This window comes from Chelmon rostratus, chromosome 8, assembly GCF_017976325.1.
Source record: "Chelmon rostratus isolate fCheRos1 chromosome 8, fCheRos1.pri, whole genome shotgun sequence".
Classification (NCBI taxonomy): Eukaryota; Metazoa; Chordata; class Actinopteri; order Chaetodontiformes; family Chaetodontidae; genus Chelmon; species Chelmon rostratus.
Genome location: NC_055665.1, coordinates 29,003,170 through 29,030,672, shown reverse-complemented (window position 1 = coordinate 29,030,672; position 27,503 = coordinate 29,003,170). Strand labels below are relative to the sequence as shown.

The 27,503-nt window shown below is 40.7% G+C and overlaps 2 protein-coding genes across 2 annotated transcripts in view; both read right to left on the bottom strand.

Annotated features, from left to right (window-relative positions):
• Positions 1–8,034, bottom strand: part of dyrk1b (dual-specificity tyrosine-(Y)-phosphorylation regulated kinase 1B) — a 74,744-nt gene extending 66,710 nt beyond the window's left edge. The window contains exon 1 of the mRNA XM_041942378.1: positions 7,358–8,034. The gene's annotated coding sequence lies outside the window, so the exon portion shown is untranslated. The remainder of the gene's footprint in view (positions 1–7,357) is intronic.
• Positions 8,035–9,896: 1,862 nt separating this feature from the next.
• fbl (fibrillarin) lies at positions 9,897–25,109 on the bottom strand. Its single transcript, XM_041942692.1, has 9 exons — positions 24,994–25,109; positions 23,543–23,635; positions 23,034–23,189; positions 21,137–21,231; positions 18,432–18,602; positions 17,304–17,436; positions 16,244–16,356; positions 15,683–15,828; positions 9,897–10,142 (listed from the first exon to the last, which is right to left on the bottom strand). The coding sequence occupies exons 1-9, from the start codon at positions 25,001–25,003 to the stop codon at positions 10,118–10,120; spliced, it is 942 nt and encodes a 313-aa protein (XP_041798626.1). The 5' UTR covers positions 25,004–25,109; the 3' UTR covers positions 9,897–10,117.
• Positions 25,110–27,503: the final 2,394 nt, after the last annotated feature.

Sequence of the window (27,503 nt, the reverse complement as noted above, 5' to 3'; positions counted from 1 at the left end):
GGCCGTATTACCTGCCGAGGGAGTTCTCACATGTCAGCGTGATAACTGCGTACATCCCCCCCCTGGGCCAACGCGGCAGCAGCATCTGAGCTCTTACACACTGTGGTCTCACAGCTGCAGACAACGCACCCCCAGGCCTTCCTCCTCAACTCATTTCAATGACGCTTCCCTGTCCCCAACTCTCCCCACCTTCACCCAGTATGTCACACCAGAGACAATAAAACACTGGATTTACTGTATGCAAACACCAAGGATGCTTACAGCTCTTTACCCCTCCACCCACAGGGCAGATCTGATCACAACCTGGTTCATCTGCAACCTACTTACATACCTTTGGTGAGTAAACAACGGCCAACCATTATAGGTATATGAAGACATGGTCAGATGAGTCCAGTATGGCACTGAGACACCACCCACAGGGAAGTGTTGTGCAGTCCTCACAGGGGGGACATTAACAGTTTGACAACATGCATCTTGGACTACATTAACTTTTGTGTGGGCAACACTGTGCCGCCAGATAGGTACGGTGTTTCCCAAATAACAAACCCTGGGTGTCCCCTGAACTGAAAACCCTACTGAATGAGAAGAAAATGGTTTTTAAGTCTGGGGATAGAACTGAGTTGAAAAGGGTGCTGAAGAGAGAGATCAAGCAAGGCAAGGACAGCTATAGGGGGAAGCTGGAGGAGCGCCTGCAAGGGAACAATGCCAGAAAGGCTTGGAGGGGACTGAAAACCATCTCAGGCCACAGCAGCGGCAACGGCAGGGGCCCAGAATCTGGAGACCGGGAATTGTCAAATGACCTGAACCTGTTTTTTAACAGGTTTGATTCTATCCCCGTTCCCTCCCCCATCCACTAGAGCCAGTGCTTTCAACACGATCCAGCCATCACTACTGTGGGGGAAGCTGGAAGGAGCCAGAGTAGACTGTCACCTGGCTGCATGGACCATCGACTACCTCTACAACAGACTACAGTATGTGTGGCTTCACGACTGTGTGTCGGATGTGGCAGTTTGCAGTACTGGGGCTCCGCAGGGTACAGTGCTCTCTCCGTTCCTCTTCACCCTCTACACATCGGACTTCAGACACAACACAACCAGCTGCCACCTCCAGTAGTTCTCTGATGATACAGCCATCGTTGGATGTGTATCGCAGGGGAACGATTTGGAATACAGGGAAGTCATCATTAACTTTGTCGACTGGTGTGGACTAAACCTCATTTGGCCCCTTTGCCTTCACTCTGCAGTCCAGCTCACCCCAAACCATTGTGATTTCCGGTTCAGGTCCGGTGATGTCATTACCCGCAGCACTCCATCACTCTCCTTCTTGGTCAAATAGCCCTTACGCAGCCTGGAGGTGTGTTTGGGGTCACTGTCCTGTTGAAAAATACATGACCAACCAACCAAATGGGATGGCATGTTGCTGCACAATGCTGTGGTAGCCATGCTGGTTCAGTGTGCCTTCAATTTTGAATATATCCCCAACAGTGTCACCAGCAAAACACCTCCACACAATCACACCTCCTCCTCCATGCTTCACAGTGGGAACCAGGCATGTGGAATCGATCCGTTCACCTTTTCTGCATCTCACAAAGACACAGCAGTTGGAACCAAAGATCTCGAATTTGGACTCATCAGACCAAAGCACAGACTCCCACTGGTCTAATGTCTATTCCTTGTTTTTCTTGGCCCAAACAAATCTCTTCTGCTTGTTTCGTCTCCTTAGCAGTAGTTTCCTAGCAGCTATTTGACCATGAAGGCCTGATTCACACAGTCTCCTCTTCACAGTTGTTCTAGAGATGGGTCTGCTGCTAGAACTGATCTGAGCTGCTGTTAACTTGTGATTTCTGAGGCTGGTGACTCAGATGAACTTATCCTCAGAAGCAGAGGTGACTCTTGGTCTTCCTTTACTGGGGCGGTCCTCATGTGTGCCAGTTTGGGCTGCTGCACTGAATGCACAGCATGAATGCATGAGTCACACATCCATATTTTTTGTTCTATTACACTTACATTTAAATCTCTACAGCCATAATGCCTGATGAAAAATATTCTCACTCAACACTATGTTTTAGCTGCTTCAGTTGCTTGACGTCCACTCTCTCTCACACACCTATCCCGATTCTGTGAATTAAAACTTTATTTTAACCAAACCACAGTTGGTGATTGGAACAGTGAAGGATGAACCAAGAAGGTTTCAATGAGTTGGACTTTGTTTCTATTGAGGTTTGAATGAAGGGTTCTCTCTCTGTCTGGATCTTTTTCATAATGTTGCACACTTGGAATAACAATGAGCTTGTCAATGGAAACAAGCACTTTCAGGGTACCTACATTGATGGAGCACAAAAGCCCAGTGGCATTACATTGCAGCCCACTTTGCGGCTGCAGCTGCAGCTCAATACAGGACCGGTTTCAAAAATTGTTGTGCACATTAGTCACTTACACACAGGAAAGAGGAAAAAAGGGTTCACTAATATTTGACTGGAATTTCTCCCACTTGTCTAGGACACTGAATTCTTCCAAGACACATGGACTGGCGGCAACTGAAAACTCTCTTACTTTCATTGATTGAAAACGAAATGCAGATCAAGCTGAAATGAGTGAATAATAATTATTATTATGTATAGGACATTATTTTGTTTTTTGTAATCTGTAACTATGTCGATCTTTTAAAACACATGTTTATGTTGAAATAAACACACCTATAGAAGTAGTATGTCTCCCATTGTATTAGTTTGCCCTCTTATGATCATACCACACCAAAATAGATATTTGGTTCAACCCTATGTGTTTTTCCAAAAGGGATAATCAAACGTGATTTTTGGCCATTATTGATAGACCTTATATGGGGCGCCTAGGGCCCTTTCTGTGATACATGCTTCAGTACATAAAAGCCTGTCAGTGATATTCCAACCTACTGCAGGAAGCAGGTTAAAGAGTCCTCCTGAAGGCTGACAGATCCAATATAACTACAGACATAACTGTTACAGCCCACATCAACAACCTAAGTTCCAAGACAGTGTTGGGTTTTTCGAGAGCAGGAGATATTGTGAACAGTCAGAGGTCTATGCTGCCTGAAAACATTAGCATGCTTATTTTTGTCATTGTCCTAGGCCAAAAATATGTTTCAAGAAGGCAGTGATTTGCTTGTTTACAAAAAAGAAATTTTATTTTTTTACATTTTGCACCGTAGGGAAAAACTGCAAGAAAAAGAAATAGTTTGAAAACATGCCAATCGTGTAGCAGGAAACAAATAAGAGAGCTTAGTTTGTTTTCATTCTTACTTTGATGATTATATCGAGAGTGTATAGAACCGTGTGCCCTGTATTCTCTGTAAGGGCTGTAGTGAATGTACTACTTGCATTAGAAGGCACCAATGTCGGTCATATTTTAAGACATAATCATCCTAAAAAAATTGTTGAAAAAATTCCTCATCTTGAATAAAATTATTCAATGGATTAAATGAATTACTCTCTTTTCATTAAATCTGCTTTCTTTAATGAACATAACGTGCCAGTTTCATCAACATAAATACATACAGGCAGCATGCTAATCCAGTACAGGCATAACATAATCATGACATAGTAATCACAACTTTAGGCTTATTTCTGCTAGACCATCCCATTGGCACAGGAGCGTGTCTCCCTTTGTGTGTGTCAAGCGAAAGAGAAAACAGTTTTCAAACCACATTGATAATGTTACTGAAAGGCTAAACACCAATAATATGGATTGAACCAGAATATTTTTTTGAGATAAAAGAATACATTTTGGAAATGATTGCATCTGTCTTTTTTCAACACATTCTGACTTTTGGACAACGTTCTTGAGATACTGGAAATTGGATCACATGGCTTGGAAACAATCCTATGCAGCCACCACTGGAATCTAATTCTACAAACAGTATAACACAAATAATATTAGTGTAGCCTAATAATTCTGTGTTTAAACAAACACGTTCTCATCCCAGGTCATCAAGTACTGACAGCGCTTTGTCATGCTCCTCAACACCTAATGCCCGTCGTGTAAAGCATTCCTGCCAGAGAGTCTTTCTAATACATGGTTAACGTTGTGAAATGGTCGCAGTTTGGCTAGGTTTAGGCACTAAAACTACTTGGTTAGGTTTAAGAAAAGATTGATTAAGGAAATTGCTGCAGGTGGCTTTGCATTTTTAGTGAACAACCTGGTGTGTCTTATACAGGTGCTGAAGGATACCTTGTGCATCTGTACCAGAACTGTGCATTTGTATCAGAGCCTACGGCCTGTATGTGATGCAGAGGGGCATGAAAAACACTTTGGCATCTGACAACCTGGGAATGAGACAAATACACATGACAAAAAAGGAAGAAAATAAAGATGGCTGCACAGCATTCACATGATGATTTAGAATTTGAACATCAACATTATGACAAAATATATTACCTATTCAGTAGAGCCCTAATTGTCTATCGAACCAAATCGTGAGTTGACAATATTGTTACACTTCTAGTAGTAGTAGTAATAGTAGTAGATGCTATGAAAATGGAATAAGTACAAATTTACATAAACTTTTCACACCCACCTTGACATCTACATGGAGCATTTGATGCTCAAAACATCAAGCATTTCAGTTTTTGTATTACTTTACAATAAAGAACAAATGTCTGAACTTGGCTATACTGACATTCTCCACACACATTAAAATTTCCTGATTAAATGTGGTGAATGCTGTCATTCAGTTGCATTATTTGACATCATCAACATTAAGTGGCTGGCATGGATGAATGCAGTCAATGGACAGATGTGAACAGAAACAGATCCATGCAGATCCACACTAGGTGGCGGTAGCTGAGGCAAGTGATGCATCTGCTCAAGTTCAAAATGGTTCATTTTAAGTGACAGTGCCATTAATCCAAGTTGACTACATGAATGTAGAGAGACAAGAGTAGAGAGGAACAAAACCATGAGAGAAAGTGGAGAATGGAAAGAAAAATAAGACAGACTGGAGTTCTTGATCATTTTTGGAATTAGTTTAGAAATGTGTGTGTCAAACTGTTTCATGCACAGCCTGAACTGGTCACAGTGTTGCTGTCAGTCAGGAAACAAGTCCATTGTCTGTTGACTACATTTATCCAATGACTGCAAAACCACTACATTGGTAACAACAAGCCGAAAATGTACTTAACGTTGTACCCGTGGGATGGAGCATTATGTTAAGTTTGTGAGAGAACACTGAAAATCTGGAGCTCAAAAAAGCCATTCCTTGATGCTCCACCCCCACTGTGCACCCAGACTGGGATCTAATTGACAAGACCTGACTTGATATTACAATCTATTCTTGAGTTGGTGACGCATATCCTCGTACATATTGTGCCACGATGCATTGTATTGCATGATACAGTACTTCAAAGTGCTCATACCATGCTCAATATGTTCATACAATACATAATCACAAGATATCATGTTCACAGCATCTTTCAACACAACACAAGAAGTTAATTGATTTTTATATTTACTAAACACCATGTCTCAGACTAGTTATCGCTGCTACTGTATGCCTTCTTCTGTCCTCTTAGAAAATATGGTGACAGATGGTAAACATAATCACAGAAATCTTGCTTGTGGTGGTGGTGGTAATGGTTAAGCAGTTGTGCCACGCTGACAATGTTGGGAAAGGGAGTAATCCCCCAGCCGGGCACAGGTGTTTTCCCACTTAAACCTACTAGAGGTTGACTGGAGCCAAGCAGCAGGTTCAGTTGGAACAGGCTTCATGATGAACAGAGCTCAGTGCCTTAGCAGGTAGTCGCACAAACTGAATGTTCTCATTATATTGTCTGTAATGGTGGAACTGAGACTGAAGGAATCTCGTCAGAACAAACAATCAGCAACATTATGCAAGCATTTAGACTCATTTTGTCCTATGTTTTTACACTATTCGAGACGTGTTTCTATACCAGTTTGAATCAGAATTAAAATTTCACAAACAATATCGCGTAAATCCTACATAGCTCAATGACATTGCAACTGCTTGGATTACGCACCTAATTCCACTGGAACCTCACATATAGTGTAGTAGTTGCACATATCCTCATTGGACTGTAAGAGACTTCTTGCAGAAGATTGAGTCTCAGGAAATGTGTCCTTTCTCCCATCTTTGCATTATGTCTATATATGGCCTTTGGACAAATGATTAATCAATCATGCGTAAGAGTGGTTCAATATTGCCATGATGTGATTTGAGAAGACAAATAATTAATTAAAATAACTGAGTAAAGCAGAAGGGGAGAAAGGTTCATTTTGAGACTCAAATGTTGACCACAAGAAAAACAGTAACCTCACTGTTGAATCGGCAACAATTCCAGATCACAGCATCTCTGTTAAACAACGACAAAAAGAGGACCACAGAGACCCATTCAGACAGACAGGAGATCAGGTCAACAATGATTCTTCCAGCTGTATATAAGCACTAGTCTCATCATAGTCCTGCTCCTTATCCAGGGGTATCAATCTGCAAGCAACTGAGTGCCTGTGTCCCTCTACTCCAGGGCAGGGTAGGGGCTGGGGCTGATGCGGTAGCTGAGCTAGCGGCTGGCGTTAGCTGCCATGGCAGATGAAATGCTGCAGATCTACAGAACAATCGGTGGGTTGCTGGCTGGCTGCTTTGACACCTAAAGCCATCACTAGCCACACGACACAGCAGGATATAGTCATCTACTGCATTGTAGTTGGATATCACCACGTTTCCATCATGCAGCAACACACCCATTCATCTCTGTCCGTTTTGGTCTGCCGGCATTCTCTCCCATTCTGTCGTGCGTCAACTTAAGGCAGGTCGCGATACCACTGCTACTGAAACTTGCCTAGATACACACACTGATCGCATCGATCATTCGCCTCTTTATGGCCAACATAAAACTTGTTGGACTCGCCAGATTGTTAGCGGTTAAAAACGACTCAGTCACAAAGTAACGTTAAACGAGAAGGGCAGGAGGTGATAACGGTAGACATGGAGGACATCGCACACTAGTGAAACGGGGTAACGTTGTAATGTCCATCATTTTGCACGCCTCGGCTACTGTAGATGCGACAGCCAAGCCCTAATTGTTAAAACGGGGTCCATTGTCTATCACCGACGTTAACCCACCTATTTCATCGAAGCCTGCCCCTTGCCCTATAAGCCATCTTAACAGCAGTGGCAGAGGAATGGTGACATGAGGCCGGGTGACGGACGAATAACGTAGGAAGGGGTTTCATTATGCTATCAAGCAGCGTTACCACTGATTGACTCTCGAGCATTTAACACACATTTTAGAGACAGGGACCAATGAACGTTGGCCCCACATTCATACATGAATTAAAAAATACGACGCAGACCGGCTATTTCTTACCTCAGGCGGTGTGTCGAACCAAGTTCCGCGTAGCAGCCATGTTCGGAACCTCTATCTCCCTCCGTCCACACGAACCGAGCCCCCTCCCCCGGGTCAGTCGTCCCACTTCCACAGCAGAAATCCAACTGTAGAACTGTTTGCCGATAAAATCCCGGTGTGATTATTTTCCAGTAAAAATGCGTTATTTTCCAGAGCTCAGAGAGCGGCTTGTCGATGGGGACAGATTGCCGGCGAGGCACAGCTAGCCGTGCCTAAGGGGTGGTGGGCAGCCCGCCGCCTGAACCACCGACACTTCAAACTGAGTCTTCTTTCTGTTTAGCAAGAGTAATATACTTGTACGAGAATCATTCTCATATATACAAATGACCACCTTACAACTACAGCGTGGGCCAGCTGGATTAGCGAGACCGCCAGCTTGTTCAATTAATTTAAAGGCAAGAAGCTAACATTAGCTAGCTAGCTATCAGCTAGCATGCCAACAGCTAACGTTAGCGGTCTAATAAAACACTGCCATTGGTATTTGGACGACACTATAGGCTGCTTGGCAGGCAGCGGCCAGCCGATGAGTCGCCCGACAATACAGGCAGACACTATGGAACAACTACATATACTTAAGGAGGCACAGCTACATCTAGGTCTATGCTGGCCAGCCCCTCCGTGATGTTAATATCGGTCAAAGGAGAGGGGCTGCATTGAGAGCGCACTCCCGACACTAGGCAAGTACGGCCCAGCGCGTTCCAGAGAAATTTCCCACAAAATGGCTGCCAAAACAAATCCATCGCGGAGTCACACAAGTGACTTCCAAAACATGGTACTGAAATTGACGTGGTTGCGTTGTTATTTTTCGTGTAGTAAAATACAATATAGGAACGCACGTCGAGGCATTTTGTAAAGGGTATGGAAGAGAGCGCGGCAGTTCGCCATCTGACAAACTGTGACACCTGGTTCATTTCCTCGGAATGTGCCTACTTGAAACTAATCTCAAACATACTTTGTCAGTCTAGGAAGTCCACATCCCCGAAAACAGAGGACCGCAACCATAAATCTGAGTTCCAAATCCATCTTTAACTACTACTAATTTAGGAAATATGACCATGCAGGTCCAGGTGGTGGTCCTGCTGGCCACTGGGCCACCAAGGACCTGAATTGACAGTCATTTCTGGAAATGTTTTTTCTTCAGAATACCTATTGCTTGTTTACAGTGTAAAGGTAAACTTCCCTGCTACAGTGCATCCAGAAAGTATTCACAGCCCTTCACTTTTTCCATTGTTACAGCCTTATTCCAAAATTGAATTTCCTCAAAATTGTACACACAATACCCCAACAACATTGGAAAAGGTTGAGATATTTGCAAATTTGTTGAAAATGGAAAAACTAGGAATCACATTTACGTAAGTATTCACAGCCTTTGCCATGAAGCTCAAAATTGAGCTCAGGTGCATCCTGTTTCCACTGATCATCCTTGAGATGTTCCTACAGCTGCATTGAAGTCCACCTGTGGTAAATTCAGCTGATCGGACATGATTTGGAAGGACACAGATGTCTATATAAGGTCCCACACTTGACAGCACATGTCAGAGCACAAACCAAGCATGAAGTCAAAGGAATTGTCTGTACACAAGTGCACAAATCTGAGGAAAGGTACAGAAAATCTTCTGTTGCTCTGAACGTCCCAATGCATGGCCTCAGAAGAAGTTCGGAATCACAAGGACTCCTCAGTCTAAACTGAGCGATCAGGGAGAAGGACCAAGAACCCCATGGTCACTCTGAGCTACAGCGTTCCTCTGTGGAGAGAGGAGAACCTTACAGAAGGACAACCATCTCTGCAGCAATCAACCAATCAGGCCTGTATGGTAGCGTGGCGAGACAGAAGCCACTCCTCAGTAAAATGCACCCGAAGGACTCTCAGACCATGAGAAACAAAATGCTCTGGTCTGATGAGACAAGGATTGAACTCTTTGACGTCATGCCAGGTGTCATGTTTGGAAAAAACCAGCCACTGCTCATCACCAGGCCAATACCATCTCTACAGTGAAGCATGGTGGTGGCAGCATCGTGCTGTGGGGATGTTTTTCAGCGGCAGGAACTGGGAGACTAATCAGGATAGAGGGAAAGATGAATGCAGCAATGAACAGAGACATCCTGTGCACCAACGCTTCCCATCCAGCCTGATGTAGCTTGAGAGGTGCTGCAAAGACAAATGGGCAAAAGGGCCTAAAGATAGGTGTGCCAAGTTTGTGGCATCATATTCTAAAAGACTTGAGGCTCTAATTGCTGCCAAAGGTGCATCAAAGTATTGAGCATAGGCTGTGAATACTAATGTGGATGTGATTTCTTAGCAAATCTATTAAAAATAAACATTTTAAAAACACTTTCACATTCTCACAATGGGGTGTTGTGTATAGAATTTTGTGGGAAAAATGATAAAATAAGGCTGTAACATAAAATGTGGAAGAAGTGAAGCTCTGACTACTTTCCAAATGCACTGTATATGGGTAGCCATACAAGGAACTTTAGTCAAAGATTATAACCCATCAAAAACAAGAATCAAACAATTTTATTAAGACAAAGTTATCAGTTATGTCAAAAAACTAAAGCAAGCATAAACTGTTGTGAATTACAACATATTCCATCATACTGATCATTCTGTCAACACAAGTTATACCACTAGCATCAAATTATTAGGAGAGAAGGGCAACAGACATCACTCAGTACAAAAAGATGGTTGACAATGGTAATTCCAGAGCTTTTTTCCACACCTCATTTCTTCTGTTTAGGTGGAGGTCTGAGGAGGAAAGAAAAGAGCATGTTAACACAATATATTAAAAAGAGAAGGAAAGACACACATGCACGCACGCACACACACACACAGATGTAACAAGAGACTTAACTGCTGCAGTTTGGGAGGTTGTGGATGTCAGTGTCAAAGCATCACGATAATTCAACTCTGGGAACATTAGTTGGGAGGGGAAACCAATGCTTATAATGCCTGTCATGGACCACTGGAGTAGTAATGGGATCGTTTGTTCCCATCAATGTTTTTCAAATTCACTATATTAATGTGTACTCTCGCTGCCTCTTTATTTTAATGCCACACAAGTCATCATAATCATGACCTGGGTTTTACATGCCACACTGCTAAGCTATTACCACTAAAAGCAGATGTTAAAAGGTTGACAAAAACCCCCGGGTTTTGTAAAACTTATTTGGAAGAGACAACAAAGGTAAATGGTAAAGTTATTACCCAAACAGTCATATATATATATATATATATATATATATATACATACCAAAATTCACACCAAATTCACAATGACTATGACTTTCTATCAACATTTCAGGTGTGCTTAGATAATTTGCTTTGTTTCCAACCTGTCCAAATGTCTGAGTGCTCATGTTTCATGATTCATCAACTTCTTTGCAATTAAGCCATCGCTTTCCCAGATCCAGGCAAATTACTATGTACAACGTTTGACTTTGGAATGAGAATTATGAACAGTATTATCTTAAACCAACAATTTTGACTGAATGCAGACTTATATTACAATGCTGCAAGAGGTATCCAACAATTGACTGTGCTGCACTGTGTCATTTACAAGAAACACAGTTGAGACGCAACCAAGTGGAGGAGCCAGAGAAATGATGAAAACCATAGCCAGACAGCACATGCTACGTGTCTTCTAATCATACTATGTCACTTGCTTTCGATTGCTCACACTTTGCTATCAATCAAAATTGGCAATGTTATTTTCATGTGTCACTAACCCCCTGACTCCAAAACATCAACTGACTGGCCATTTACAATCCATTAACTTATGTTTTTAACATGCACATTCACGACTTACTGTCAACATAAATACCTGCACACTGTAAAGCTCATTGTATATGTTGTGTATTGCCACATTGTTTGTTTGGATTATTTTATTATTTATTTTTATGTTGCACTACTAACTTATCATTCAGTTGTTTGCTTTTTGTCCTCATTGAGCTGCATGTTCCTTTTTCCCCAATGCAAGTACATTGAGTGGTAAAGACGTAACTCTTTAAACAGTCCACCAGATGGTGCCGTTTCACCCAGTTAAAGGGATGTATGAAGGTGTTGGCAGTGCCACTATATTCAACTGTAGGTGTAATGTGATGCTTTCACAAAACAAATAGAAGCAAAACAAAAAAGTGCCTCAGGAACTAAAGGAACATAAGCCTTCTGGCCTATGAAGAACATATGAAGAAATGTGAGCATTAGGCAAATTAGTCACAAATTCAAATAATAGAAAAGTTTTGGAAATGGGACAAATTGAAATTTCTGAAATGCTTCGCTTCTTTTTCAGTCAATTCCCACTAAAATAGCGCAGGTATGTATATTTTTTGCTGTTTTGTCACCACCACAGAAACACTAGGTAACTGCTGAGGTATGATAAACGTTGTTTGGCATTCATGGACTGTGGTTAGTCATCGGTTTGATAAATGGTTTACAGTCTGTGTGTTTGTATTGATTACTGATGTTGGCTGATCAGGCCAATTATCAGCTAACTAGACTCAGTTTCTAATGGCAGTACACAGTAAATGATAGCCTTTTGTGTGTTTTTAAAGTCCTAAAAATTATGTGCTTGATTGCGTTATTAGTGACTCCTGATGAAACTTGAAAGCTCAGCATTCTTGTTGCCTTTTTAGCTTCCTTTGTAGAGTAACATTAACATTTATTCACCCGGAAGCAGGTAATATTTCTCTGTAAAATACTAACTCCTCTTTCAGTCAGCTGCTGCGTGTCTGCAGTGAATCTAGTGACAACAACAGACGAGTAGTCTCGCCTTGAGTTTCTCATTGGTGTGTTTAAGTTTTTTGTAATCACTTTTATCTCAGACTCAAAAGCTAACAGTTGCATGGCTGTTGAAGCTTGTTCAGATTAATCTTTATCACCCTCAGCCCATTTGGCAACTTTATTTTATCATGAAAATATTGATAAAAATGAGTTGAAAAAAATAACATTTTGTGGAAAAGTCAAACATTCAGGTTACAATTTTAATGAACTCAGTACTGTTTTTGGCCTTGCCATATAAATGAGTTAATTCCAGGTCTCTGACTATCAAGCTAGATCAATTAGATTGGTGATCCCTCACTATCTAACCAGCTCTTAGACAACACTTAACCCAGGGTGATTAGTTCACTACAGGTATGGGACAAACCACTTTACAATTCAATCTGAAGAAAGCAGAAATTTTAAAATGGTTTATACATGATGTACAGCTAAGCTTAGACCTCCAGTGGTCTCACAGCATACTGGACTCATAAGACAAGGTACAATATGTTGCTCACAGGGGTCGCATTCATAAAGATTGCTAGTAAAAAGAGTTGCTTTCGGTGACAAAATTCTCAGAAAATTATGACGTTTTCTAAGAATTTCCCCTTACAGTTAAGACTTGATCCTGGTAAAGATGAAAATTTTTCACAAAGCATTGAGAGCGCTCCTAAGTTTAAAACCTGTTAGAAGTAGGGAGAAGGACTTTTAAGAGGCTTAAGCATTTCTTAAGCAGAGGAGAAGATGGTGGAAAGAACACTGAATACCGGTGAGTTAATGAAACGCTGCCTTCATCAGCAGAGTGATAACGCAAACAATTATAGCCCTTTCATAGCCTCATATTCTGACACAGTTGATCTTTTTTCCACTGCATGTCCACACCTTGCAGGCTTACAAAAAGGCCATTCTCAGACACAGCACGCTTCCCTGCTGTTGTTGGTGTAAGTCATGGAAGAGTTATGTTTATGGTACAGTTACGTCAATTAACGCAACGACATATGAGCTGGCCAACACTCACATAAATTGATGAAAGCTCAGCTAATTTTCCCGTTAGACCTATCAAATAGATGCAACACAAGAAAACGAGCTACTTTAAATATTTATCCGAGCATATGAGGGCAAATTTTCGAAACAGGTAATTTCAAAATTATATTTCAGCCGGCAGCAACTTCAGAAAAGTGGGAGCACATACTAGGGCAACAGTGCAGAACAACAAGCTCTCATCATTGGAGAGAATTTAGAAAAATATTGCCATTTCTGTACCCCTGCCTCAAAGAAGTTCAGACTGTCAGAGATCTTATGAGTGCAAATCATATTCATATATTTGGAGGCATCCCACTGTGGCTCCATTTTGGATTTTAGTTCATAGCATCCTGGAAACTGTCTTCCAAACCAAGATCACTAGTTTTGAGCTGTACCCAATTAAGTTTGAGCAACTTAAATAGAGAAGGAAAAATAAATAATTGTTCAGAATAATATTGGTGGCTTCTAAGAAATCTTCTGAAGAAAGAAATACCTACTGTTAACACATGAATTGATATTTATGCAATGGAGAGAATTATTAAAACTTGCGAACAACTGAAAAAATGGTTTATTTATAATCCATCTTTCAGATCAGACTGTAAATATGCACCAGTGTAACTTCTGTTCTTCCTGAAACCCCATTCCCACTGCTGCATAGAGCGCTGTTTGCTTGTTTATTCAAATTTTATTATTAAAGTGAAAGTGTTACAAAAAATACCAGGTCTCACCCTGTAATATTGCCATTGTGACTTTCATGAAAAAGAGACAGTGATTCTTATTCCAACATGTTAAACTGTAGTCAGACTAGTGTAAAATACTTATTAAGATGTGATGCAGACAATTATCTCTCTAGAACCTTCTGGGTTTTTTTTTTTTTGGACAAATTATTAAGTGTCTTTTAATGACAATTTGTTAATTTAATTGCAGAAAAGAATTTAGTCAATTATGTCATCTTGCCTTTGATATTTTGGATTCTGTCAGCACCATGAATAGGGGATTTGTCACTCACTATGATAAATGTTTTAGCATATTTTAGCACATTATTTTCTGCCAAATAAATGCTGTTGAGATTCCTAACCCTAATGCTTGTCTGACTCAGAGAAAGAATCACATTACATTTACTAATTAACCTAAATTATGCTGCAGTCTACTCCTCCCAAAAGACACATATACCTCATTTTCATTCCTATTTTGAGCCAATGGACACATCCGTTTTATTAATCATTGTTTAAGATATGTTCCCTTGCATTGCCAATAGAGTGAAAAAGATAGAAACATGTTTTGAGTGGAGTATCCCTTTCTATGTTTGTATTAAAAACAAAAACAATACTGTGATATAGATTTTTAGGTCATCGTCCACCCCTAACCATAAGAGAAACCATTCCGGAACAGAATGGTTCCAAACTTCACTCTAGGTCAGGCATGTCCAAACTATTCCATAAAGGGCCGTGTGGCTGCAGGTTTTCGTTCCAACCAAGGAGGAGCACACCAGCTTAATTAGCTGAGCTCAGTCTTCAGCTGATAACTCAGTGATCCCTTGATGTTGATTGGCTGGCCTGGTGTGCTCCTCCTTGGTTGGAACGAAAACCTGCAGCCACACGGCCCTTTATGGAATAGTTTGGACATGCCTGCTCTAGGTATTGCATTTTTAGGGTCTTATGCAGAGCCATTTCTCCTCCTCCTCCTGCACATTGTATTGGTGATGAAAAGTTCCATTTTGTCTTGTCTTAAAATACATTCTCCAAATAATGTACAGCCTTCTCCAATTTTGTGCAGCTAACTTCAAACAGGCTTCAACATGCCTTGTTTACACAAATGGAGTCTTCTGAGGTGATTGTGCATGGACACTGTGGCGTACGAGTTCATTGTCTATCGTTTTCTCAGACTGTAACAGCTGTCTAACAAGCTGTCTTTGAGTCACCCTTGGGGCACTCTTCTCACTGACTTTGGCTGGCCACTGGTTTAGTGCTTTTTCCTGTGTCATTCCACTTTATTTTTGCTCCGTTGTTGCTTATTTGCACCTTGTTCTTGTTCTTCCTATTGTTCTGATTAGCACCCTTACTGTTCTTATTTTGCATCTTATTGTAATTGAGTTAATGCCGTTGTCTGGTCTCATGTGAATAGTTGCATTGGAAATATGTTTAATGAAAAAAATGTTTTGACATGGTCAATACTCATCTTCCCGCTGTATATTGTTTCTACATATAGCTATGGTTCGTACTGTTAGTTACTGACCATAGTGTGAAAGTGGCTGTTTCAACACCACCACAGGGTCGGTTGAATTACAATATTTCAAGCAAAAACGATCGATGCAACTTGCACATAATTTTCAGATACAAGGAACAACAAGTTCTCAGGTTGTTCTTTGTTTGCACACAGATGATCTCTGTTCAACTTATGTGACTTCTAAAAACAATTGGCTGCATCAGTGATAATTTACTTGTGGCATGGTAAAGAAGGGTTGATACTTAGAGCTGGTCAGAGAAACCAGTCTGATATTCGTGTACCTGTAGACGCCCACTACCACAGCGTGATCTCTCTCATAGGGCTCCAGTGTGAGCTGTTCCTGTGGTTTCATGTTCTCTGCACTCATCTTCTTTACTTCTGAGGCAAACACTGCCTCTGGAGCCGCTGTTGAATCTATACAGTTGGCCTGACATAAAAAAAGTGGACTTGATCAGAAGTCAGAGTACTGTATATGAAATTATAGTGTAAGTAGCATTATCCAAGACAGGTTTTTGACCCCTAATTCATTTAGTCTATTGAGTATGACTCCAAACTGATGGTCAAACAGGGTCTCAAACACTTTTTAAAAAAGGTATATTAATGGGTTAAAATAAACAGCATCTGAAAACTTATTTGAACATTTACATTGCAGATATCAGTCCAATAATATGATCCTGCCATCAGTCCAGACTATCCCAGCGAGCCTTATCTCAGCTGTTTGCTTGGTTTTATAATCAGCTCTGGACATCACTACAGCTAGTTTACCACACGATAACTGGAGTTCATAGTTAATGACTTAAAGGTTGGAAAACAGCCATCTGTTGAGGCGGTCATCAGTGTACCTTGATGGAAATAACAAAGTGTCCTCCGTTCTTTAGGAAGTTGTGAGCGTTCAAAGCAACAATCCTTGTCTGGTCAGGCTGGGCAACATCAGCAAAAATCACATCCACCATGCCTAGAGAGGGACAGACCATTACTGTCTGGACACACAGCGCATATTTACACATTTGTTGTGAATCTAGTCTGACTTCAGAGATGTACATGTTGGAGATGACCCAGATGATTGGTGCTGTGCTTTTTTCCACTGTCCAGTGCCATTTTCAAAAAGAACAATAAGCAGATCTACTAAGCTACATGGCAATGTCAAGTTGACATACAGCATGTTACTCCAACACAACATTTAGAAAGCCTACTGGTTGTAATTTTGGCAAGTGTTCAACTTTTCTGTCTGATTAGGCACAATGATGGAAAATATTTGACTTTTGCAACAAAAATGAGACAAAAAAGGTTCACACATATCCTTTTCTTCAGGAGCTGATTGAAGCTGCTCAACCTGTTACAGCAGCTTGCACTTCAGTAACAGTCTTCTCTGCCAGTCATGTATGCTAACGTTATTGGTTTTGGGAATGAACAGAATTATGAACCCAATGTCTACAATTGCAGTGAAGATCAGAAAAAAAAGACTTGATGTTTAAAAAAAAACATGACCATGTGAACATGAATCACAAAAACAAAAGAGGGTTATATGAGCTGTGTAATTATATGGTGAACTCAAGTGTGATTCAGTTTAAGATCTAGAGCTCACACTTTCAGTGTGTAGCAATTACACAACACTAGTGGGGTCGTGGTGCATACAGTGCTGCTTACAAAGACTTTTTAAAGCCTACTGGCGTACAGCCCTGGCTAGAAAAATAGTGACGCTGTAGTCATTTTCCAGAACTAGTATAAGAACCATGACAACAAAACTAAGTGTAAATGGTAAATGGACTGCATTCAAAAAGTACAAAATATTACAACACAAGTCAGCACTGATTCATTCACATACACCTTCATACAATAGGCCGCTCTATCTCCTGAGCACTGAGGTTGGCAGTGTTACTGATGTGGTTAAGGTCTACCTACCAACAAGCATTCGATATTTGTGTGGGTGCCGAGCATCTTCGATTATTGGAATGATGTTGGTACGTTTCTTTGCCACATTTAGAAGGTCCCGACCTGACCGATGGGAAAACTCGACAGCATAGACTAGCCCTTCCTGTAACACAAAGACACAAAGATTACTTTCTTTAACTTACCTTCAGGAAAATAAACTCATTATTCAATTATTGTCAGGCTCAGCTAAATGTTACATTTAAGTTCAACTTTCCTTTACAATTTATTTTCAGTAGTGCTAGACTGAATAATCATTCAACTGATTAATTGGGTTGATATTTGGCATTTTGAGATAACTGCATTGGCCAATGCCTGTGCTCACAAAGCCGATTGAACATTTTTCTGTTCACATGAATAACACATTAGTGTTAAATGTTCACTGGAACCAAAAAAAAGAAAGCTGAACAAGTGTTTTGTTTTTTTTTATTTACAGTGGCATGCAAAAGTATGGGCACCCCTGGTCAAAATTAATTTTACTGTGAATAGCTTAGCGAGTAAAAGATGACCTGATTTCCAAACAGCATAAAGTTAAAGATGACATATTTCTTTAATATTGCAAGGGATTACTTAATGTCCATCTTTTACAGTTTTGAAATATATGGCCCGAATCAAAACTTTGGGCACCATGCGTCGACAGATCTTAGTAACACCCATTTGTCAACTATTAGAGCTTGTAAAGGCTTTTTGAAGGCTGTGAGGATTCTTTCAGTTCTTGTTTGCAGGATTTCTGCCCAATTTTCCTTTCAAAGGGCTTCTAGTTCTGTGACATTCTTGGAGCCATCTTTTGAGCATGTGGGTCCTACAATGCACTGATCTATTAAAGTCCACCCACAGATTTTTGATGATTTTTATGTCAGGGGACTGTGAGGGCCATTGCAAACCTTCAGCTTGCACCTCTCATGTTCATGTATTCATGTACAATTCATGTATTTCGACGTTTTTTTCGGGAAAAACTTTGGAAATTTGTTCAATGGTATGCCAGATTTTTTTTACACACCTCATCACACCTTGTGTGAAGTTCCTTTGATGGATGTGTTGTATTGGACTGTGCTAGTTCATTTATATCTTGGGCAACCACTGAGAGTGTATAGTACTCACCGGTCCAACTATGTCAGAAACGTGGGAAACTGTGGTACCAGAGGCAGCACCCAGGTACATGACCTTTGCACCGGGCTTGATATGGATCTGGTCTACTCCTCCCAGGATGGCTGCTGCCAGCTTGGAGCGGAACGGATTCCAGGCTCTGTATTCAATCTTAGTCTCTCCTTCCTATTAGACAAAGTAAGGAAACAGTGAATCCTAATTTTAAGTCAGGCCAAAACACCAAAACACCAAAGCAACAGCTGCTGATTTAACAGATCAAGACTCTTGAAGAGTTCAATAATGATCAAACCAAATGTCTTCAATGATAAATTAGTGTGTACAGCGTAGCCAGCCATGTGCAAAAAAATTGCACAAGTTGTCTTTGGCAATGAATGACTGAACCATGTACAATTTCAAAACAAAAACAATGCAGCAGTCCTTCTATAAAATCATTTAAAGAGCAGTTCCATTGGGTGACCACATCCATGATCAGTTTATGTACTGGGAGGTTTAACAGTCTGTTTGGTGGTCAGTACAGCTGGGGCTGTTAAACTGCGGTGAAAATAAAACGCTGCTACATGCCTCACTCCACCAAGCAGATGGCTGGCGCGGTCTCCGTTCAAACCCACTTGTGAAGCAAGGTTTAAAGTATGTGCAAAACACTTTGTGTGGGAGATAGTTGACAGGTCTTGAAACGGGGATACCTAAATGCTGCCACACATCATCAGCTCTGAAAGTTGATGGAGCATCTTCAATCTCTTTTTCATTATCAGCACGTTCATCCGTCATTTTCTCGTTGGCTTTATTTTTCGCAGTGCTTGGCTTGCATATAAAGGACAACAGCAGTCTGTCTTGACATTGATTGCTCCCTCTGCTGTTCAAACAAAAATACAATTTTTGACAAAGCCAGATCGTAAATAACCATTTAACGCCACTGTAGATAGGAGTCCCGCGAAGGCATCGAGCCATATTTCCATCGCAATATCACAAGATTCAGTAAATAATTACATGCCCAAGTGTTATACTCATAATTATACATGATACATGTTACAAGGTTACAATATATATGTAAATTTCTGTTACTGTGAATAGCTCAGCAAGCAGGAGATGAACTCATTTCCAAAAAATATAAAGATGATACATATAGTCATTATTGGAAGCAAGATTATTTTTGTATTTCCATCTTTTACAGTTTCAAAATAACAAAGGAAAAGGGCATGAAGCAAAGTTGCATGGTCACCCCCTTTGGTGACCCCCAGCTAAGAGTATTTCTGTGTTTCTCTCTTGCTGTGTGGGCATCAATTAGTTTCATTTTCGCAGTGGTGGGAAGCTGCTAAGAGGAAACTGCTGATTGTTGGGACAAGATTTGAGGAGTCAGTATTTATAAAGCTTTGAAATTTGCATCACCTGGCCTTTACCAATGATGTCTGCAAACAAGCAATTGCCCTAACATGCTAATTAAGGTCTGAGACCTTGGTAAAGGTTATGAGAGCTCAAATGTCTTGGGGTGCTAAAACTTTTGCTTGGTGCTTCTTTCCTTTTTTCATTTTGGAATTGTACAAAACAAAAAAAAATACACTAGTCTTGCTTAAAGTATCAAAGAGAATTTTTCATCTTTAACTATGCGTTTTGGCGATCAGTCCAACTTCCAAGATGGTTAAAGGATGAAAAGCATGAACCTGAGGTGGAGCGGTTGGTAAACAAGTTTTGGTTCTTGTTTTTTAGCTGTATCATTGTACACAGAGCAATGTAGAAGAAGCAGAATGGGAGGCAACTTGGGGGCACCACATCATAATTTCGCCTTGGGCAGCAAAATGGCTAGAGCCTGCCCTGAACTGATAGCAGCCCAGCAGGAGACACACTATGCTGCAGTGGGGTGTTTTAACTGAACTATGAGCAGGATGCACACTTTTACCTTCTGTGTTTTCACATCAGAGATAATGAAGACAGGCATTAAAATGTGAGTCCTATAGGTAAAACATGAGATTCACATTGGATCATATAAGAGTTTAGTTTTGTGTAAAAAAGGGAACGAATTGTCAAATCTTTGTATTGAACTGCCAAATCCAATTCAATTGACAAAAGTCGGTACAGCCTCGTGTCACATCACCATGAGATACTACAAAACACAAATAAACCAAACATATTAACTTATTTCTAAGGTTTCAAAAGGGCGTGTCCCCTGGACAGTAAAGCATCATCAGTTGTCAACATAAGTGGATACAACATCGATCAGAGTTGATCTTTCTTGACAGTGGCCAAGAGTTTATATGAGCAATACCAAGGTTGTAGCCTTATCTGTTTAAATTTGTGCAGCATGGATTTGTCTTATTGCAGCAAAAGTAGAATGTTGTGATGATTAAGACTGTAAACATGTGATTGGTGGTCTGCTTTTTCACAGAGAGGTTTCTTTTGTTTCTATGATTGTGATGTGTCAGACACAAGAGGTGTGCAAAATCACAGGATGATAGACTGGTAACAGCAGGAAATCTGATTGTCAACCTGACCCACAGAGTGGCCGGCCCACCAGGATTTCTCCCAGTGCTCCCAGTGGCCAGTCCAACTATGCACCTGATGACTGAGTTGACATTTTCATGACAGAGGCAATCATCTGTTAAATGCCTGCTTTGTTCGGTGCTAATTTCGAACCCTGATTGTAGTGCAGAATCAGTGTGCTACCTAAATTGTTCCCACCATGCTGCTATGAAACACAATCTCACCTCCACACTGATCCTCTTCTCTCCATACACAGACTCTCCTACCACCATGTTCTTGGTCACCAGGGCATCCTCCTTCCCTCTGGAAATGAACACTCCTGAGTAGACAGACACATAGACACATGAGTTAAGTCTCTCATGAACACACTATTTGGAAATCTAATCAGACAGAAGTGCCACATACAGTGCCACTAGAAAGTCTGTGAACCCTTTGAATTTTCAGTATTTCTGCATTAATGTGACCTATAATGAAAAAAAACACTTCAAAATGATCCATTAAATGTCTGTCAGAAAAACGTGAAGCTGAAGATTGGAGTACATACATGGTTTGGTCTTTTCTGAAATAGCACTGTGAGGTTTTATCCACAAAATTCAGAAGCATTGTAAATGCTACTGGCAGTGAGTAATGTCACACTTGGGTAGAAAGTTTTGAATTCTACCTGATTTTTGATGCAAGCAGGTGCCTGTATCTGGGTGTTATTTGCTGGATAACAATGTTGAACTAGTCCAAGTTCAATAAAACCTGATAATACCAAAAAAATTGACACTTTACAAATGTTTTTCTGAGAATTTATCTAGGCATTCTCCAAAAAAGGAAAAATGTCTATATTTCTATTTATGCTATCTCTATTTAGGCCATATACGCCAAAAGCACTGTGTAATATCCAGATTTGCACTGAATTCACTGTTTTGGCTTTGGTTGTCAGAATCTTTTTCTTTCTTTTCAACCCGGCAGTACAATCAATCAGCGCAGACACCCAAGATTAGTGTCAAACCAAAATGTCTGACCAAATGTGAAATATGGTCACAATTACTCCTTCTGATCCTGAGTTATGTCATTGAATAATGGACAGTAAAGAGTTTTTGCAGAACATTGTTACAGTGAAGTTGACTTGACTCATGACATGATCATTTTAACCAATCAGACATATGTGTGAAATTTGTGAGAATTATTGCACAAATTCTTGAGTTATGGCCAAAACTGTTTTGTGGTCGCAGTGACCTTTGACCACTAACAGCTAGAAAAGTGCAGAATATTGAGGTCACAGTGAAGATGACATTTGGGTGAAGTTGTGTAACAATTTGCATATGAATTCTTGAATTATGGCCAAAAGTGTGTTTCCTGAGGTCACAGTGACCTTGACCACCAAATTCTCATCAGTTCATCATTGAGTCAAGTGGATGTTTGTGCCACATTTCAAGAAATTCCCTTAGGGTGTTACTGAGATGAATGGGATAAACGGACAGACAGCCTGCGTCAAGCCACGGCTATCGCCGGCACAGAGGCATGACCTGAAGACAGAAGTTCATGCACCACCAACTTTACTGACTTAGATCAGTTTTGTTGGGTGGAATGGGCAAACATTCCTCCAAAACAATCTGTGGGACTGATCAAGTTACACAAAACATTAGATTTAAGTTATTGCTGCTCAAGAAGGTCACACCAGACAGTGAAGGAAAGGTTCACATAGTTTTTGCAATTTTAGTGCAAACAGTAGAACCCAGCCGCATCTCTTTGTTTCTGATCCCAATGAACAATTATTCATCACTAATATATTATTCACATGACCATGAAATTAAAGAATCTGCACCAAGTCTCATGTGTCTGCAGACATTTGTTGTTTAATGCACTCATGAGCGCAGACATCGGCCGATGCCGGTTTTCTCAAAATGACAGATATCGACCCGATTAACTGGCTGATAATTAATCAAGCAGTTAATCTAATCAGTCTACCACTAGCGGATAGTGCCTAGTAACTTTTTTTTTTTTGGTATCAATAAGGGCTAAGCCAATACTTAATGGTGGAGTGAAAATGCTGTAAACCATTGATGAGAGTTGTTACTAGAATCATTACTTATATGTAACAGAGTAACCAAAACAAACAAGAGCAACAACAACCTTCATGTCTGTGTGGCTCAACCAAGACCTTCTTCCCTCCTCCAAAGCCTCCTCTGCCGCCACCCCTCCCGCCTCTGCCTCCTCTCCCTCTTGGGGTGCCTCTGCCACACCCGCGGCCCCGAAATCCTCCACCCTCTGGGGACCTGAATCCTCCACCTGAAAAACAGACACATTTTAGTGCTACTCTGGTCAAAATCATGAACAATAACTGTACCTTGCTAATACACACTGAACTCATGCTTTAATTTGAATTAAAAGCTTATACTGAAAATGTGTGGTGTTCATACAGGTAAATTGATTTCCAATATAACATAGCTCAGTCAGTGTTGTACTGTCATACGTTTAACATGTTAACTGATGCACACCACTGATGTGATTTTTTTAATGACAAACATTGAATGTCCTGTAATTGCCTGAAAAATCTGTTCTCGTAAGGTGTATGATGTGATTACACAAATGACATGATGTTTACAACAACTGGTACTATTGTCAACTTCCTCCTGTCTCACCTCTTCCTCCTCTGAATCCTCCTCGTCCTCCCCGGTCACCAAATCCTCCTCTACCTCCGCCTCTTCCTCCTCTGTCCCCACGAGGACTGAATCCTGAAAAACAAATAGAAAATAGAAGACTCATCTGTATTTATAGACATGCATTAGGAAGTTATGGAACACCAACAGAGCCCACAGATGTAGCCTATGGAACTACAATATACCTCTTCCAAACTAATATGTGGGGCTACCAAGATATCGCATTAAGATTTTGATTGGCCAGATTGGGCTGCTTTTTATTCTCACCTACATATAGCACATACAGGAAAGGGCTGTTAATATAAAAGATATCTATCAATATCTTGACACTTCCATTGTTTACATCCATCTTTTGCAGTGAGTAATTCCTTTTCCTGCCTTTGGCTGGCTTCATTTCTAAACGCGCTACCACTGTCACCAACTCTATGCAGTGTGTAATGATATGACACAAAACAAAATGTACCTGCTGACAAAAACATTTCTCCATAGCACTACTAATTGTTAAAAAAAAACCCTCCTCATTGTATCTTTAAAACTGGTAAGCTGTATGTAGGGTATAGTCTTAAGTACAGATTTAATTATATATTTACACAATCACAACGTAAAATAACACAGCTGACAAAACAGCTCACATTAGCCCCATTTAGGAAGGTCTCATCCACTGTGCCTGACATAGTCCCACATGGTTCCTATTAAAAACTTGCTATGTTCACATACGCCCACAAGAACCAATCTGCTCCTTGTTTGGAGCAGTGTGTGAAAATAATGTTACTATAAGATATTCCCGTACTAGAGTACTAGTCTTATTTTTCCACACTGCTCAAATTTGATACATACGTCTTTTATTCATTGTAAGTATGAAAGAAGAATGATCTGATACAACCCTGTGAGCTGCGACGGTGTGGGACTGACAAAGGTTCCCGGGCTAATATTAGCAGGAGCTACAGTTATTTTCGAGCTTTAACTTCAGAGGCAAGGAGAAAAAACATGAAAAATCTCCGATTTTCCTGTAAACGATGTCGATACACGCAATGTGACACATTCTTCTGGTCAGGTAAGGCATCGTGGTTAACTAGGCTGTTTTGCTCTGTTGAACGGAAGCTCAACACGTGTGTCTGGCGACCTGAAGGAGGCACGTGTCGAACGGATATTTATCAGACCGACCGCTCCAACAGTTACACCAACCTAAACTTCAAAAATTACATTTTAGAGTAATGTTGTGTGCCACAATGGAGCAAGAATACATATACTTGGCAGCCGTTGTCAGTAACAGCTTACTGGGAGTATAATTGGGTAACATGGCGGTGCAGGCCGAGCATGCATCAGTACCTTTAACTCCAAACACACGACGGAGGAGTTGACAAACTATAATATGTAATTTAGCGTTACTTCAAAACACCATCGTAAGCGATGCGCAATGCTATGTACTGTACCTGGCCTCATGGTGTCTGTTGTGAAGCAGTAAATCAAGGCTGTATGCTGGATTCTTCTCTTTCACTTCTGCTGTATCGCTCCTAACAGTCGCAGCACTACCACATGTAGGGCTACTGCACGACTACTTCTACTGCAGCTTGATGTTTTGCGACAGAGGGGGCACTACCGCCTCCAACTGGTAAGGAGTGTCTATGTGTTAGAAATATAATCAACCGTAAGGAACAAGCTCAAATACATTTTTTAAACACGGCAAAAAAACGTCGTTTAAGGTAAAAGAAAAATACGCCATACGAAAATACGCCATACCACAAGCGTTTGACTGTGGCAAATATATACCTGTCAACCCTTCCGTTTATAGCGCGATTCTCACGTATTTTACCTTCTTTTCCGCTGTCCTTCGGTTTACATATTTTCCCCATACACCTCCCGTATTTTTTATCTTTCTAAAAAATGAAATCAAATTTGAAAAAAATTAAAAATTAAAGAAAGCTGACGGGAGGCAAAATGCCTATTTGATGTGTTTGCTTAAATTATCTTCCGGTACAGCAGGTGGCAGCATGGAGAACATTGCTGTAAGGTCTACTGGGAGTATTGAATCACTCAAACGGCACCGCCAATAGAAGAAGAAGAAGAAGAAGAAGAAGAAGAAGAAGAAGAAGAAGCAACGACAGTGGGTGCATCTCATTTCTCAAAATTGCATCCACGTTTCCCTCACTTGCGTCTGTTCCTTGCGTCTTAGGGTACATCCCATTTCTCAAAATTACATCCTCGTTTCCCTCACTTGCGTCTTTAGCATGAGAGGACGCAAGGAAACCACGCAAGGAGAGAAGAAACGAGGAAACATGTTTTATGAGAATTGAGACGTCCTTTCATCTGAAGCGTCACGTGAAGCAACGTTGGAACACAGCTGGATCTGCTGCATTTAACGTTATATTCACACCCCCACCACCCCCCGCCCTCGATATATTTATATTTTATCCTTATATGTGTGACGGGTCCCAGCTATCTGTGAGATGCAGCTCCACGCTACTGTTGCTTCTACAGACCACAGACAACGACCAGGTGGATTATGGGGTTTTTATTACCGCTCCTTCTTGCAACACAGCATACAGCACCGCAGTGGCATGGGAAAGTAAGCATCACAGTCTCGGGACAATCACAGTAAAGTCCTCTTTTCTCTGTGCAGTACAACGAACACTGAAATAAAGTATCCTTGTGTGATCGTATAGTGTATATTGTTATTCTGTAAGTCACAAGTGAACAATCCTCATATAATTTTTATGTGACATAAAATGTCTTTTAAGAACACATTCAACATCTGGATGAACAAATGAGCCTTTTATCTGAACAAATAAAAAGAGTGCTCACACAGACTGATGTACAAAATGAAACATCATGAGAAATTACATAAAAGATACACAAAATATTACCTGCAACACAGCATACAGCACCGCTGTGGCATGGGAAAATTAGCAACACAGTCTCGGGACAATCTGAACAACAACGGACACGACGTTGTGATAGTTTAGCATCATTAACAAATCTCTAAACATAATTTTACGGTCTTATATCTCACAGTAAGTGCTCAAAACAGTTAGCGCAGGTCACAGTGAGTACTTGACACAGTAAATATAAAGTATAAACATCTGAAACGTTAAATAAAATTATTAATTATCCCGGACCATGCAACAGGACGCCTTACCACAGTGAAGTCCTCTTTTCTCTGTGCAGTACCCAAGCCGACTACTGCGCCAATAGATGGCGGTGTTGCACCTTTTTTGCCATAATTTAACAACTACAAATCTAATTTTAAAAAAGCCTCCAGCACTAGCAAATAAATATGAAACACTTTTATGAACGCACATGAGAATTAATAAGTTCATTCTTGGCTGGATGCCTGGACGCCATTTCATTTTCTGACCTGAACTTTATCAGCCTCGCTGTGTCCTCTTTCCCTGTTAAATGAGACCGATTGCAGAGCTGTCAGTGAAGAGAAACCGACAAGCCAGATAACATGCAGAACAAGTGACGAGAGGCCAATGTGTTAGTGTTACTTAGTGAGATTTAGAGGCGGTTGCTGCACAGTAACGGTTTGACATGCCTGATCTAGAAGGATGCCAGAACAGCAGAGTTCCTTAAAGAAAGAAGAATAAAGATCATGGAGGACCTGACACAAAAAATCAATGAATCCAGGAATCAGCTGTGGCCGCAGATAGAGAAGGCGAGGAAGAGAGGAAGAAAGCCAGCTTCAGAGGAGCGCACGCCTACATTGACAGAATCAGAGTCACAGCCAAAGACATGTAACATGTCTTCTTCTTCAATAGTCTTCGCTTTTTTCTCTCCTCAATAATTCTACAGCCGTTGTGCATCCTGATCTTTGAGACTATCTTTTGAGACTACCCACAACCTTTGTTTTTTTGCTGTTTTCCGTCTAGTTTTGTCTCTCTGAGAGGGTGATAACAACATGTCTTCCTTGCTCTGTCTCTGGAGTATTTCTAATAGATTAGCT